Source organism: Bos indicus, chromosome 15, assembly GCF_029378745.1.
Source record: "Bos indicus isolate NIAB-ARS_2022 breed Sahiwal x Tharparkar chromosome 15, NIAB-ARS_B.indTharparkar_mat_pri_1.0, whole genome shotgun sequence".
Lineage (NCBI taxonomy): Eukaryota > Metazoa > Chordata > Mammalia > Artiodactyla > Bovidae > Bos > Bos indicus.
The window spans coordinates 62,405,123-62,420,293 of record NC_091774.1 but is presented as its reverse complement, the minus strand read 5'-3'; the positions used below and the strand labels follow the sequence as shown (position 1 = coordinate 62,420,293).

Below are 15,171 nucleotides of genomic sequence, written 5' to 3'. Positions count from 1 at the left end.
ATCATATATGTTGATACGGTCAACTTTAGGAAATGGAAATAAAAAATCTCTAGTTGAATTAGCATAATTAAAATTATATCTGTAGTAACAAGATATTGGAGAATAAATAGAAAACAATCTAAAAGAATGAAAAGATTAAATATTTTTTACATTTTAAATATTATAGTTATTCTGCTCTTTGATATTTTATGTAAAACTACAATTTCAATGGAACTGAAGACGACGTGGTGCAAGAAAATGATCATTATGCTAAAAATATAATCTTTAATGCCACCTTGTTAGCAAAGCTGGAAATGAAAATTATTTTTTCTGTAAAATTCAACATTATTAATGCTTATTTGACATTCCTTCTTTATTATCAGCTTAATGTTTATTTGGTATTTATATCCATCACTATTCCTCCTTCAAAAGGACTTATTTAGTCACATATTTGCCTAATCAGTTATGGCTCCAAATGCCTTTTGTTTGCTTCAAAAATCAAACATGTGTGTGTGTGTGTGTGTGTGTAATAATCTCTAAATACATTCCATACACTATGAGAATACTTTCTATGTCATTAATTTGACGGTGATTATATTTTGATGTGTAAGTCAGTGACATCAAGTTTTGTCCTAATTCATATACAGAGATGTTAAATCATGATGGTAAAGAGAAAAGAAAAAATGTGGGGGATGAGGAGATTGTTTCAACATTTCTTTTTGCTCACAGTTTAAAAATTTTACAAAAAGGCAATGGCACCCCACTCCAGTACTCTTGCCTGGAAATTCCCATGGATGGAGGAGCCTGGTGGGCTGCAGTCCATGGGGTTGCTAAGAGTCGGACACGACTGAGCGACTTCACTTTCACTTTTCACTTTCATGCATTGGAGAAGGAAATGGCAACCCACTCCAGTGTTCTTGCTTGGAGAATCCCAGGGATGGGGGAGCCTGGTGGGCTGCCGTCTCTGGGGTCGCACAGAGTCAGACACGACTGACGCGACTTAGCAGCAGCAGCAGCAGATGTATTTCAAAACCTAAAGTAAACATCATAAAATCTGAATTTAGATTTCTTCTACCTGTAGTTTCATCTTAAAATCTTAATTTATTTTATGTAATTTTTCTACATGAAAACTGTGAATAATAATAATATATGTATCATAAGACTACTTTGAGGTAGAGCAAGCCTTTTGGAAATGATCTGCTGGATATCCGAATATAATTTTTTATTGTCAGTTTAAAAGTGTGTCATTCCAGATTCTCTGAAAAGTTGACACCAAGATGGAACTTAAAATGTGTATGTGTTTTAATTGAGGGCAGAAGGAGAAGAGGGTGATAGGGGATGGTTGGGTGGCATCACTGACTCAATGGACATGAGTTTGAGCAAACTCTGGGAGATAGTTAAGGACAGGGAAGCCTGGCATGCTGCAGTTCATGGGGTCACAAAGAGTCTGACACAACTTAGTGACTGAACAACAACAATGCTCTCACAGGCATTTCTTCTATTAAAATCCATACTAGGGAGAGCTCTAAGTAATACTGGGAGACCTGTCAGACTGAAATGCAGGCTTCAAGTAGAGTGAAGGAGAGAGGAAGGGAAGACTGGGTGGAAGTCTGTTGTGCAAGCTGAGGAGCATGTGGCGAAGCTGGTGACACATGCTTGAGTCAAGGTTGTCCATCAGAGGAGTGTTGTGACTCCCTGGATTGGACTTGTTTTAGTGTCTTTGGCCACTGGTGCCTACCTGGTGATGGATGTAAAAGCATAATAGCTTGGACCCTGGGTCAGTTATGGTCCTGTAGTTAGAGGCTTGTGACACGCATTCTTGTTGCTTCCTCAAAAGTTATAGTTGATATCATCCTTATTGCCTTCATCATAGCCTTCTTGCTAAGTAAGTTACAAAAATATTTTTAAATGTCTTTATTTTCAGTCACCCCTTTCCCCATGAGTTGATGGGAATGTTGGACTCTTAAATAGGCCTAAGGCAGTGCATAAATGACCTCTGGTTGGAAACAAGATAGAACTCCTTCCAAAATAATTTCCCATTAACAAGTTGAGAGTAGTGACAGTGATTGGAATAAGAGATGGTATACACTTCAGTTTTCCTGGTAGTTACACTGTAGCTCATCCTTAACTTTAAGATTAAGAGATACTTAATTTTGCTCAGAGGTTCCCATGTCTTTTCTAGTCTTTGTTCATCAAGTCTGGTTACATTCACTTCTCAGCCTAAAAAAACACTGTACTCTGTACCTGAAACAAATAAGAGATTTTAGGGAGTTTAAAACACCTATTTTTATCTCCCAGTTCCCCTTCTGTTTTTTTTTTTTTTTTTTTTAATTATGCTGTAAATTAGAAAGTGTCTTGGTCTTAAGTTTAAGCACTGACCTGCCTTTGGGACCATCCCATATGTTGTATGCCCAGATGGTGTTTCCTAGCATGGAGGCTGCTGCCCTTTTGTGCTGATTCCAAGTGACAATTTGGTACAAAGTGCTCTGGAGTCTCCTCACTGACATATACGGACTCAAAGCCACACAGCATTCAGACCAACAGCTAAACTCAACATCTAGTGAGAAGCTAGATGCTCACGCAAAGAGTGAGGAGTGAGGAACTTTCCTCACTCAAAAGCCAGGAGCTCCTCAAAGAGTCATTCATAATAGTGAAAATACAGTATTCACAATGTATGGTTTAGAATGTACACCTTTCATAGGTATACTTTTAAGAATGATTATACATCAATTAATATTTTGTACTCACTCTAAATCATCTTGAGACTTTAATTAAATTCAAGAGTTGCATGAACATATCACAGAAACACAACCAAACTGCCCTACGTGTATGTTTATTGACAGGTGTGCATTTGCATTCTTTCAGAAGTTTAGTTTGTTTCCTCATCAGAATACTGTTTGGTTTTTTTTTTGCTACCTTCTGCTCTTTTGTCACTCTCCCAAATTCTGTACAAGTGTCACTTCCGTGCTGCATTTCCACAGAGAATGAAGAGTAGAATGTGTAGGCTTTCTACTGCACAATGAGATGGTGCATTTTTTTCAACATATGCATACGTAAGCCTTCTTTTGTGAATGGGACTGATAGGGTCAGATAATGTTTAAAGGGAAAGGCTTTATGTCTCTCAGGCCTCTATGTTTCCACATGGATGCTCCCACACACACATAGATTGAATTATGAACAGACCCATTAATGCTGGGATCACAAAAGGTCAAGTTTTGTCTTTTTTTTTACCCCCATTCACATAGCCTTTGTAGAGAGGGAGAAAAAAAAGGGATTTGCACGAAAAAAAGATTCATGATGAAGAATTTTAAACATATTCCCCCTTTTAGCAACATCTGTGATTTGAAAAAAAAATCGTGTCATGTAAAATGATTTAGAAATATTGTTTTACCTACCCAATTTTGGTATATGAATTATTTCATGCATAGTGTTATCTTTAAGGGTAACACATGTTATCATAATAACTGAGAAAAAATGTAGCACTTTCAGAATAAAAGGCCTTATGAATATGTAAAGTAACAAAGTTTGAATAAAATTGGATGGAAACTTCATCAAAACATCAGTGGCAGAATTCTTGATACATGTTCTCCTATGTTTAAGATGTAAGTTAATCTTTGCTATGGCATCTTATTTGATAATTTTAAGTTATTAAAAAAAGGTCATAATTAGTATAATTATGCTTCACATACATTAACAGATAATCATACAGCCAAGGAAAATAGCAAAAATGATAGAGAAATGTTTTGAAGCAACAAGAATTTATAGGAAATGAAACTTTAAGGCTCTAACCAATAGCCCTTTAGAATGCAAATGACATCATCAATTGTATGGTTGGTTGATTTCTGATGTCACATGAAATCCCCTATCAGTGAAAGGCTATGAATTGTGACAGTAAAGCCAGTCATGTATAAAAATGCTCTCAAATCAAAGCCTGAAATTCCTCCTTTTTTTTTCTTTTGGTGGCGTGCTATAGCATTAGGTACAGTATATAAAATTAAAGAGAAAAGTATTATTGACTAGCAAAATATATTGCATGTTCCTTAGTATATTTTTAAGACTACATAAAATTATTTCTTTTTGAATTATATGGTACCGGGTATAGGTTCAAAGAGGATGCTTTCCAGAAGTAGCGTGCGTGCATGCTCAGTCATGTCCACTCTTTGTGACCCCCATGGACTATATAGCCCCTCAGGCTCCTCTGTCCATGGAATTTTCCAAGCAAGAATACTGGAGTGGGTTGCCATTTCCTTCTCCAAGGGATCTTCTTGACCCAAGGATCAAACCTGCAACTCCTGTGTCTCCTGTATTGGCAGGCAGATTCTTTACCACTGCCTTTACTCTACTGGGAAGCCCAAGTAGAATCTATTTAAGGCATTTGAATATTAGATTTAATTTTGTCAGATAACTGTAAGAGCAAGTCACCTGGTCTGCTTTGGTCTCTAGCTTTGGTATGATAGATACTGTTATCCATCATCTTTGAGGATAATACTGCTAGAAGGTAGTATTGTAAAGATAAAGATGAAAACATTGACTAAAATTGAATCAGTTATCACTGCCATATCTTAAGTTTCGCAATTTTCTTATAGAGTTAACTGTATTTGGGAAGCATAGAACTTGGTTCCAGAAAGTAAGAAAAAGTCTTGAATCTTGAAGAGCAAGATGAAGAAGGCAGTAGGGTTGGTGAAGTGTAGGAAGGGAGGAAGGAGCTACTTGGAAGGTTCATTATACTATTGGAGGTAGATTAATTAGGTGGAGATGGCAGGATGGCTTAGAGAGGGAGAGGTTAGGACAGGGACCACTCAGTATTTATTTTGAAATGCCAGTAATGGGAGGGGATGAGGAGACGAAGAATTGGGCCAGAGTATTACTTATAAGAAAAGCAAGGAAAGAGAGGAAATATGTGTTTATAAGAAGGGTTGATAAACTACAGCCCAGGGGCCAAATCCAGCCCATTACTTGTTTTTCTAAATAAGGTTTTATTGGAACATAGCCTTGTCAATTTGTTTACATATTGTCCGTGGCTGCTCTCAAAGTATAGCTGCAGGGTCAAATGGTTGTTTGTTTGTTTGTTTAATATTTATTTATTCATTCAGTGCTTTGGGTCTTAGCTGTGGCACAAGGGGTTTTCTATCTTTGTTGCAACATGTGGAATATTCACCTGATTAGGAATTGAACCTGGGGCCCCTGCATTTGGAGTACAGAGTCTTTGCCAATGGACCACCAGGGACCACCAGGGAAGTCCCCAGGGTTGAGTAGTTTTGATGGAGACATTTTAACACAAAACTGAAAATATTTATTATCTGGCTCTTACAAAGAAGTTTGCCAACACTTTATTTAGGAGAAAGCATTGCTTAAAGGAAGCAAGTGGTTGGTCACATAGGGACAAATAAGAAACTGCCCCCCCCCCCCAAAAGGAATAATTTAGTTTTCTTATATGAATATAATGCTTCTAAAGTTCTTCAGTCTGTTCAGTTCAGCTGCTCAGTCATGTCCAACTGTTTGCAACACCATGGATTGTAGCCCGCCAGGCTTCCCTGTCCATCACCAGCTCCCGTAGCTTGCTCAAACTCATGTCCATCTAGTCGGTGATGCCATCCAACCATCTTATCCTCTGTCATCCCCTTCTCCTCCTGCCTTCAATCTTTCCCAATATCAGGGTCTTTTCCAGTGAGTTGGCTCTTCTCATCAGGTAGCCAAAGTATTGGAGTTTCAGCTTCAGCATCAGTCCTTCCAATGAATATTCAGGGTTTATTTCCTTTAGAATTGACTGGTTTGATCTCCTTGCAGTCCAAGGGGCTCTCAAGAGTCTTCTCCAACACCACAGTTCAAAAGAATCAATTCTTCGTACTCAGTTTTTTTTATGGCCCAACTGTCACATCCATACATGACTACTGGAAAAACTGTAGCTTTGACTAGACCTTTGTTGGCAAGGTAATGTCTCTGCTTTTGAATATGCTGCTGAGGTTTGTCACAGCTTTTCTTCCAAGGAGTAAGCAGTCACCATCTGCAGTGATTTGGGAGCCCAAGAAAATAAAGTCGGTCACTGTTTCCATTGATCCCCAGCTATCTGCCAGGAAGTGATGGGGCCGGATGACATGATCTTCATTTTTTGAATGTTGAGTTTTAAGCCAGCTTTTTCACTCTCCTCTTTCACTTTCATCAAGAAGCTGTTTAGTTCCTCTTCACTTTCTGCCATAAGGGTGGTGTCATCTGCATATCTGAGGTTATTGACATTTCTCCTGGAAATCTTGATTCCAGCTCTTGCTTCATCCAGGCTGGCATTTCTCATGATGTACTCTGCATATAAGTTAAATAAGCAGATTGACAATATGTAGCCTTGACGTACTCCTTTCCTAATTTGGAACCAGTCTGTTGTTCCATGTCCGGTTCTAACTGTTGCTTCTTGACTAGCACAGATTTTTCGGTAGCAGATAAGGCGGTCTGGTATTCCCACCTCTAAGAATTTTCCAGTTTGTTGTGATCACACAGTCAAAGGCTTTACTGTAATCAATGAAGCAGAAGTAGATAGATGTTTTTCTGGCATTCTCTTACTTTGTCTATGATCCAATGGATGTTGGCAATTTGATCTCTGGTTCCCCTGCCTTTTCTAAATCCAGTTTGAACATCTGGAAGTTCTCAGTTCACATGCTATTGAAGCGTAGCTTGGAGAATTTTGAGCATTGCTTTGCTAGTGTATGAGATGAGTGCAGTAGTGCACTAGTTTGAACATTCTTTGGCATTGGCTGTCTTTGGGATTGGAATGAAAACTGACCTTTTCCAGTCCTGTGGCCACTGCTGAATTTTCCAAATTTGCTGGCATATTGAGTCCAGCACTTTAACATCATTCTTGAGAAAAGTAAAATATAATTGAGTATTATATATGTATATATACATAATATCATTATCATATGTATAGGTTTCAAATTAACTAGGCAAAATAGAAAAGTAAATATTCAAATACTATGGATAACAGTACAAACTTGCTTTCATTTACTTTCCTGAAATTCTTGTGGGAGGGATAGAAATCATTGACTTAACATTAGAGTTGGTTGGGACAAATGCCATATTTTTAGCTGAGACAGAAAGAGAATGAACTGTCAGAACATGAGAGACTCTTGAAGAATGATTTCTTATTTTACCTGTGGACACTGAAGTAAGGTTGAGAATCTATGTGATACTTTCAAGACCAAGAAAGACAGTTAAAAATTAATATGCAGAAAATTACTCTATTTAAAAATGTAAACACTGTAATAATATAACATGTATGTGAGACTTTATAGGTCACCCGTTGTGTTGTCCGTTCTTTAGTCTCATCTAACTCTTAGTATGGTAAGGGCAATATTAGTCCTCACTTGTGGATGAGGGTCTTATTACCTGTTCAAAATCTCTCAGTCAGCCAGGATTTTAACTCAAGATTTCAAAAAGTCCATGCCTTGTTCAGAGTCATTCATAACTCTAGATGGGTCCAATTTGATCACTTTAAAGAGTCGTGGATAAACTGAACTTCTGCTTTTCATCTCTTTTGGTCACTACCCTATATCGATCAATGTTTATGTAAGAATCCAATCTATTAGAATATAAGGTTGTATAGCATAATGAAAAGTCAAAGAATTGTAATGATTTTAATTTGCTAACTATATGGATTAAAATATTAACTTACTATTTTTGATAGTAATCCATAAGTCAAGTTCTTGACTCTTAAATATGTTGATTAGAAATCCAGAAATTTAAATACAAAGGGTAAATGTCTCTAAACCTTTGCTGTTTCTGAAAAATTCTATGCATCATTCTGAAATGTATATATATTCAAAATATTGTCTAGAATATTCAGAATATTGTCTTTGAAGTATGGATATTTTGAAAAATTATATTTATGAAATTTGGAAAATTATATTTTGAAGCATTTGGAAGGAAGAAAATAAATTGTTTCATTTGAAAGGCCCACACAATGTTAATAAAGTTAACATATGTATTAAAAATTTAAAGGTAACTTACAGATGGCAAAATAAAATATTCTAGAAACTAAGGTATATAAAATAGAATTAAATATTGTCATTGATACATATATTTGATTATTTAAAGTCTTAGAGAGGTCTTATTCTGTTAAGCAGCTTAAAAGTCCTTGGCAAACTTGTAAGATGTATATGTTTCTTTCTGTATCTAGAAAGCAATTGTAAATAGGTAGCTGTTCCATATTATTAAAATTCAAAATTAGAAATCTTCCCATAAGTAAAATTTGTTAATGAAGGAATGTATATATCATCTGTTCACTTTACTTGAACATAGATCTGTGCTCAGATTCTTACATTGAAGTCATTTCCCTCACATCAAACTAGGCACTCAAAAATCTAATAGGTGTGACATCAACAATTACTACTTGCTAACAACGCTTGTAATTTAACCCCTTCAGGTGAACAGGCTGATTGATGAATTGCAGACAGCTATCAAAAGCAACAGAGGTCATCTCTCTAAACTTGGCCCCCAATTACAGGCTGAGCAGGAGCAATTCTCCTCTTATGTCTACCAACACATTAAAAGCCTTCCAGCAAACACTCTTATCCCAGGAGGCCTGCAGCTCAAGGTGGGTGTCATTCTGTGACTATCAATGGGTTCAGCCAGAGACAAAACACTCTGCTCCATTTGGAGACCCTTGTAACAATGCCACTCAGCTTGAATTTCTTTTTCTGTTGTCTTCCTCAAACTGGAGTTTGAATTACAAGTGCTAATATTACCATCAAGGAACTATGTTTTAAAAGAAAATATCTAGAGGTCTTTGAAATATGGATTTATCAACTTTAGTTTTCAACCCAGAGAAGCAATTTTAATGAAGAAATTTAATCACTGAACATTTATGTGCTTCTCCAAGAAACATATATTTTTCACAGGAGTCACTGTATATTTCCATTTTTAAAAATAACTTATTTGGAGAAATGGACAAGCTTTAATAATTGACAGACAGTGGCAATAGGAATTAAAGGTGAAGGGCCAGGTGACTGATTCATGTTCAAACTACATTTCCAGGGAAAAAGATCTGTATTGGATAAGTGTGACACATGTCTGAGTTCACTTGGTAAAATCAATACTTCAGAATATACTGGGAAAAAAGGTGAATTGGTTATCTGTCAGGACAAGATGGCTAAATGTCCTAGACTACTCTTTGCTATTGCATCTTTGGAAAAGAAAAAAAGAATTCATATTCGGCTAAAGTGGTTTATGTACTGGAAGTTTAGGTAAATACTTTTATCATAATAGTGTATCCATATTAAATATATCAAGTTAAGATTGTTCTATAATTTCATATCTCATATTTTGAAAGACTATAATGAGTAAAATTAAATTAATCTGAGCATGGCACTTTTCCCTCTAAAGAACCATTACTACAACTCTTCATTTCCTTTTGATTATGTTTATATTTGAATGTTATTAATATTCAAAGTAATTGTATTTTGATCAGCCTTTATATCTACAGTTCCCCTTAATATTCAGTCTTATTCTGCAAGTAACATGGTAAACATTACATTTTCTGTCTATAACTTATTTCTTTAACAGAATTCCTTGTTTGCATTTTGAATGAGAATATTACCATGTAAAAATTGACCTTTGGGGAAGTGTAATTCCAAGATAAACAAATGATCATTTATCTCTTATAGTCTGTGCTAGTCAGCTAAAGGTTTAGGAAATGATGTTCAAGACATCAAGGTCAAGTAGTCCAGTAGTTCTTTTGCTGATTGCTGACTTGGTTACAGATCCAGGCTTCCATTTTGCACCTAACTGTAACGTCTGAAGCCATAAAACTCCTAGAAAAACTATGCTTCCTGCGTGCTGCCTTAGTCTTAGCAGTATATATTTTTGGAGATCTTCAGGCAGGGGTACCAAAAGCAAAAATAAACAAATGGGACTACACCAAACAAAAGAGCTTTTGCACATCAAAGGAAACCATCAACAAAATGAAAAAAAAAATACTGAATGGGAGAAGATGTTTGCAAAGGACGTATCCAAGAAGGGATTAATATCCAAACTATATAAAGAACTCACACAGTGTCAAGAAACACAAGAAATTCAATTAAAAAATAGGCAAAGAACCTGAATAGTTATTTTTCCAAGGAAGACATACAGATGACTAATAGACACATGAAAGGATGCTCAGCATCACTAATCATCAGGGACCTGCAAATCAAAATGACATGCAAAAAACAATGAGATATCACCTCATACCTGTCATAAATTGCTGTTATCAAGAAGATAACAGAAAAACAAGTGTCAGTGAGGATGATGGAGAAAAGAAATCCTCGAACATTGTTGGTGGAATTGTAAATTGGTGCAGCTGCTATGGAAAACAGTATGGAAGTTCCTCAAAAAGTTAAAAATAGAACTGCCATACAATTCACACTTCCACTTCTGGGCATTTATCTGAAGGAACAAAAAAAAAAAAAACAACACTTATTTGAAAAGATGTATGCACTGCTATGTTCATTGCAGCATTATTTACAATAGCCAAGAAATGGAAGCAACCTAAGTATATATTGATAGACGACTGGATAAGGATGTTTTATGTATATTATATGAACATACACACACACACAGACACACACACACACAATGGAATGTTGCTCAACCATAAAAAGAATGAAATCTTGTCATTTGCAGCAACATGGATAGACCCACAGGGCATTCTGCTAAATAAAATGACATGTAGACAAATACTATATGATTTCACTTATATGTGGAATCTTTTCATACTGTTCATGGAGTTCTCAAGGCAAGAATACTGAAGTGGTTTGCCATTCCCTTCTCCAGTGGGCCACATTTTTTGTCAGAACTCTCCATCATGACCCATCCGTCTTGGGTGGCCCTGCATGGCATGGCTCATAGTTTCATGGCCCCCTGATGTGAAGAACTGACTGACTGGAAAAGACCCTGATGTTGGAAAAGATTGAAGGCAGGAGGAGAAGAGGACAACAGAGAATGAGATAGTTGGATGGCATCACTGACTCGATGGACATGAGTTTGAGAAAGCTCTGGGAGTTGGTGATGGACAGGGAAACCTGGAGGGCTACAGTCCATTGGGTTGCAAAGAGTCATACATGACTGAGTGACTGAACTGAGCTGAACTGATATGTGGAATCTATAAAAACAAAACAAAAACAGACTTAGATATAGAGAACAAACGTGGTTACCAGAGGGTGGGGGTTGTGGGGGATTGGGCAGATTAGAGGAAGGGCATGAAGTACAAACTTCCAGTTATTAAATAAATACACCACAGGGAGGTAATGTATAGCACAGGGACTATAATCAATGTGTGTGTGTGTTAGTCGCTCAGCCGTGTCCTCTTTCCAACCCTGTGGACTGTAGCCTGCCGAGTTGCTCTGTCCATGGAATTCTGCAAACAAGAATACTGGAATGGTTTGCCACTCCCTTCTCCAGGGGACCTTCCCAACCCAGAGATAAAACGTGGGTCTCCTGCATTGCAGGTAGATTCTTTATTGTCCAAGCCACTAGGGAAGTCCATAGTCAATAGTATTGGAATACCTTTTTTATATGATGATGTATGGGTACTAGACTTAATCATGGTGATCAATTCATAATGTGTATGTATCAGATCACCATGTTGTACACCTGAAACTAAAGTTGTATGTCAACTGTGTGTGTTTAATCAGTTGTGTCCAACTCTTTGGGACCCATGGACTATAGCCGGCCAGGCTCCTCTGTCCAAGGGTTTCTCCAGACAATACTGGAGTGGGTACTAGAGAAGGAAATGGCAACACACTCCAGGATTCTTGCCCAGAGAATGACTGACTGACTGAGCACTCAGCAACCATTCCCTGCTCCTGGGGGTCTTGCCGACCCAGGGATTGAACCTGGTCTCCTGCATTGCTGGTGGATTCTTTACCATACTTCAATTAAAAAAGGGAAAAAAAATAACGAAAAAACAAAATGAAACAACACAAAACCAAAGATTCCTGCAAACAATACTTCTTCGTTTCAGAGCTCAACATTTGCCTTTCCCTAACAGAGCTGTGCCAGGACAGGTACAGGGAACTTTCATTTTATTTCTCCCCTTTTTTGAGCTTCGTCTTTGCCCATCAGCTCTATGATTGCAATCCTGTGTTTACAGGAAAACAATTACCTGCAACACAGACCCTCTCAAACCATTTCAAATAAAAGGAGGGTTTGTTGAAAACATGTAAAGATGTCTCACAGAAAATGAAAACCAGGAAATACAGCTGATTCTCACAAGTCACTTCTTTTCCATACCTCCTTTTCCTGAAGCCCTATGATCTTCCCTCTCCTCATCTTTCTGAGCTTTGAAATTTCTCTTTTCTGTCTCCAAGCTGGCTTTCTCTTTTTACTCCTTTGTTTGTATATGAGGAAAATTGTGGCCCCTTGTTGTTTTTCTGGCCCTAACTTTTTAGTTTAAATGGTCATCATCATTTGAATAGAGTCTTTGTGTCTCCTAGTTTAAATCATGTATAGAGAGAATCCGTTTGCATCAGTCCAGCCTTATCTAGGTCCCTGATGTCAACTCACCACCTGTAACCACTGAGGGTTGTGTGCAGTACAGGGCATAGAGGAGTTTCCAGTAATTAGTTTAGAAAGGGAAGTTGGTCATGAATGGCCTAAGTGATTGACATGTTTCTCATATATAATTAAATGGAACTTATAAATAAATTATTGTGTATTTTTTGTGGTAATGTATTCTCTCTTTTCCCTCTAGCCCCCATATTTTTGGGAGTAGATGTTTGGACTGCAGGAAAAGACATTGAGATCTGTAGTTTTCTAAGCTAATTCTTACATCTGAAATAGCCAGGTAGTAGAGACAAAACTGGATTAGCAAAGTATACCCTAAGTATTCAGAATTGCAAATCTCTTAGAATTGAGGAGTTTTTTCGTACTCTCCAGGTGAAGTGAAAGTCACTCAGTTGTGTCTAACTCTTTGTGATCCCATGTCCTATACAGTCCTTGGAATTCTCCAGGCCAGAATACTGGAGTAGATAGCCTTTCTCTTCTCCAGGGTATCTTCCCAACCCAGGGATCGGACCCAGGTCTCGCTCATTGCAGGCGGATTCTTTCTTTTTTTTTTTAATTTAAATTTATTTATTTTAATTGGAGGTAATTACTTAACACTATTGTATTTGTTTTGCCATACATCAACATGAATCTGCCACGGGTATACACGTGTTCCCCATCCTGAACCCCCCCTTCCACTTCCCTCCCCATACCATCCCTCTGGGTCATCCCAGTGCACCAGCCCCAAGCATCCTGTATCCTGAATCGAACCTGGACTTGCGATTCATTTCTTATATGGTATTCTGTATGTTTCAATGTCGTTCTCCCAAATCATCCCACCCTCTCCCTCTCCCACAGAGTCCAAAAGACTGTTCTATACATCTGTGTCTTTTGCTGTCTCACATATAGGCCTATCGTTACCATCTTTCTAAATTCCGTATATATGCATTAGTATACTGTATTGATGTTTTTCTTTCTGGCTTACTTCACTCTGTATAATAGGCTCCAGTTTCATCCACCTCATTAGAACTGATTCAAATGTATTCTTTTTAATGGCTGAGTAATACTCCATTGTGTATATGTACCACAGCTTTCTTATCCATTCATCTGCTGATGGACATCTAGGTTGCTTCCATGTCCTGGCTATTATAAACAGTGCTGCGATGAACACTGGGGTACATGTGTGTCTTTCAGTTCTGGTTTCCTCAGTATGTATGCCCAGCAGTGGGATTGCTGGGTCATAAGGCAGTTCTGTTTCTAGCTTTTTAAGGAATCTCCACACTGTTCTCCATAGTGGCTGTAGTAGTTTGCATTCCCACCAACAGTGTAAGAGGGTTCCCATTTCTCCACACCCTCTCCAGCATTTATTGCTTATAGACTTTTGGATCACAGCCATTCTGACTGGTGTGAAATGGTACCTCATTGTGGTTTTGATTTGCATTTCTCTGATAATGAGTGATGTTGAGCATCTTTTCATGTGTTTGTTAGCCCTCTGTATGTCTTCTTTGGAGAAATGTCTATTTAGTTTTTGGCCCATTTTTTTGATTGGGTTATTTATTTTTCTGGTATTGAGCTACAGGAGTTGCTTGTATATTTTTGAGATTAGTTGTTTGTCAGTTGCTTCATTTGCTATTATTTTCTCCCATTCTGAAGGCTGTCTTTTCACCTTGCTTATAGTCTCTTTTGTTGTGCAGAAGCTTTTAATTTTAATTAGGTCCAATTTGTTTATTTTTGCTTTTATTTCCAATATTCTTGGAGGTGGGTCATAGAGGACCCTGCTGTGATGTATGTTGGAGAGTGTTTTGCCTATGTTCTCCTCTAAGAGTTTTATAGTTTCTGGTCTTACATTTAGATCTTTAATGCATTTTGAGTTTATTTTTGTGTATGGTGTTATAAAGTGTTCTAGTTTCATTCTTTTACAAGTGGTTGACCAGTATTCCCAGCACCACTTGTTAAAGAGAGTGTCTTTTTTCCATTGTATATTCTTGCCTCCTTTGTCAAAGATAAGGTGTCCATAGGTGCACGGGTTTATCTCTTGGCTTTCTATTTTGTTCCATTGATCTATATTTCTGTCTTTGTGCCAGTACCATACTGTCTTGATGACTGTGGCTTTGTAGTAGAGCCTAAAGTCAGGCAGGTGGATTCCTCCAGTTCCATTCTTCTTTCTCAAGACTGCTTTGGCTATTCGTGGTTTTCTGTATTTCCATACAAATTGTGAAATTATTTGTTCTAGCTCTGTGAAGAATACCATTGGTAGCTTGATAGGGATTGCATTGAATCTATAGATTGCTTTGGGTAGTATACTCATTTTCACTATATTGATTCTTCCAATCCATGAACATGGTATATTTCTCCATCTATTAGTGTCCTCTTTGATTTCTTTCACCAGTGTTTTATAGTTTTCTATATATAGGTCTTTAGTTTCTTTAGGTAGATATATTCCTAAGCATTTTATTCTTTTCGTTGCAATGGTGAATGGAATTGTTTCCTTAATTTCTCTTTCTGTTTTCTCATTATTAGTGTATAGGAATGCAAGGGATTTCTGTGTGTTGATTTTATATCCTGCAACTTTACTATATTCATTGATTAGCTCTAGTAATTTTCTGGTGGAGTCTTTAGGGTTTTCTATGTAGAGGATCATGTCATCTGCAAACAGTGAGGGTTTTACTTCTTCTTTTCCATTTT

The 15,171-nt window shown here is 37.3% G+C and overlaps 1 protein-coding gene across 6 annotated transcripts in view; it reads left to right on the top strand.

Annotated features, from left to right (window-relative positions):
* DCDC1 (doublecortin domain containing 1) overlaps window positions 1–15,171 on the top strand; it is a 477,553-nt gene that overhangs the window by 206,701 nt on the left and 255,681 nt on the right. For all 6 annotated transcript variants that reach the window (XM_070767614.1, XM_070767612.1, XM_070767611.1 and 3 more), the window contains one exon: window positions 8,390–8,560. In XM_070767614.1, the coding sequence (XP_070623715.1) occupies window positions 8,390–8,560 (171 nt within the window). The remainder of the gene's footprint in view (window positions 1–8,389; window positions 8,561–15,171) is intronic.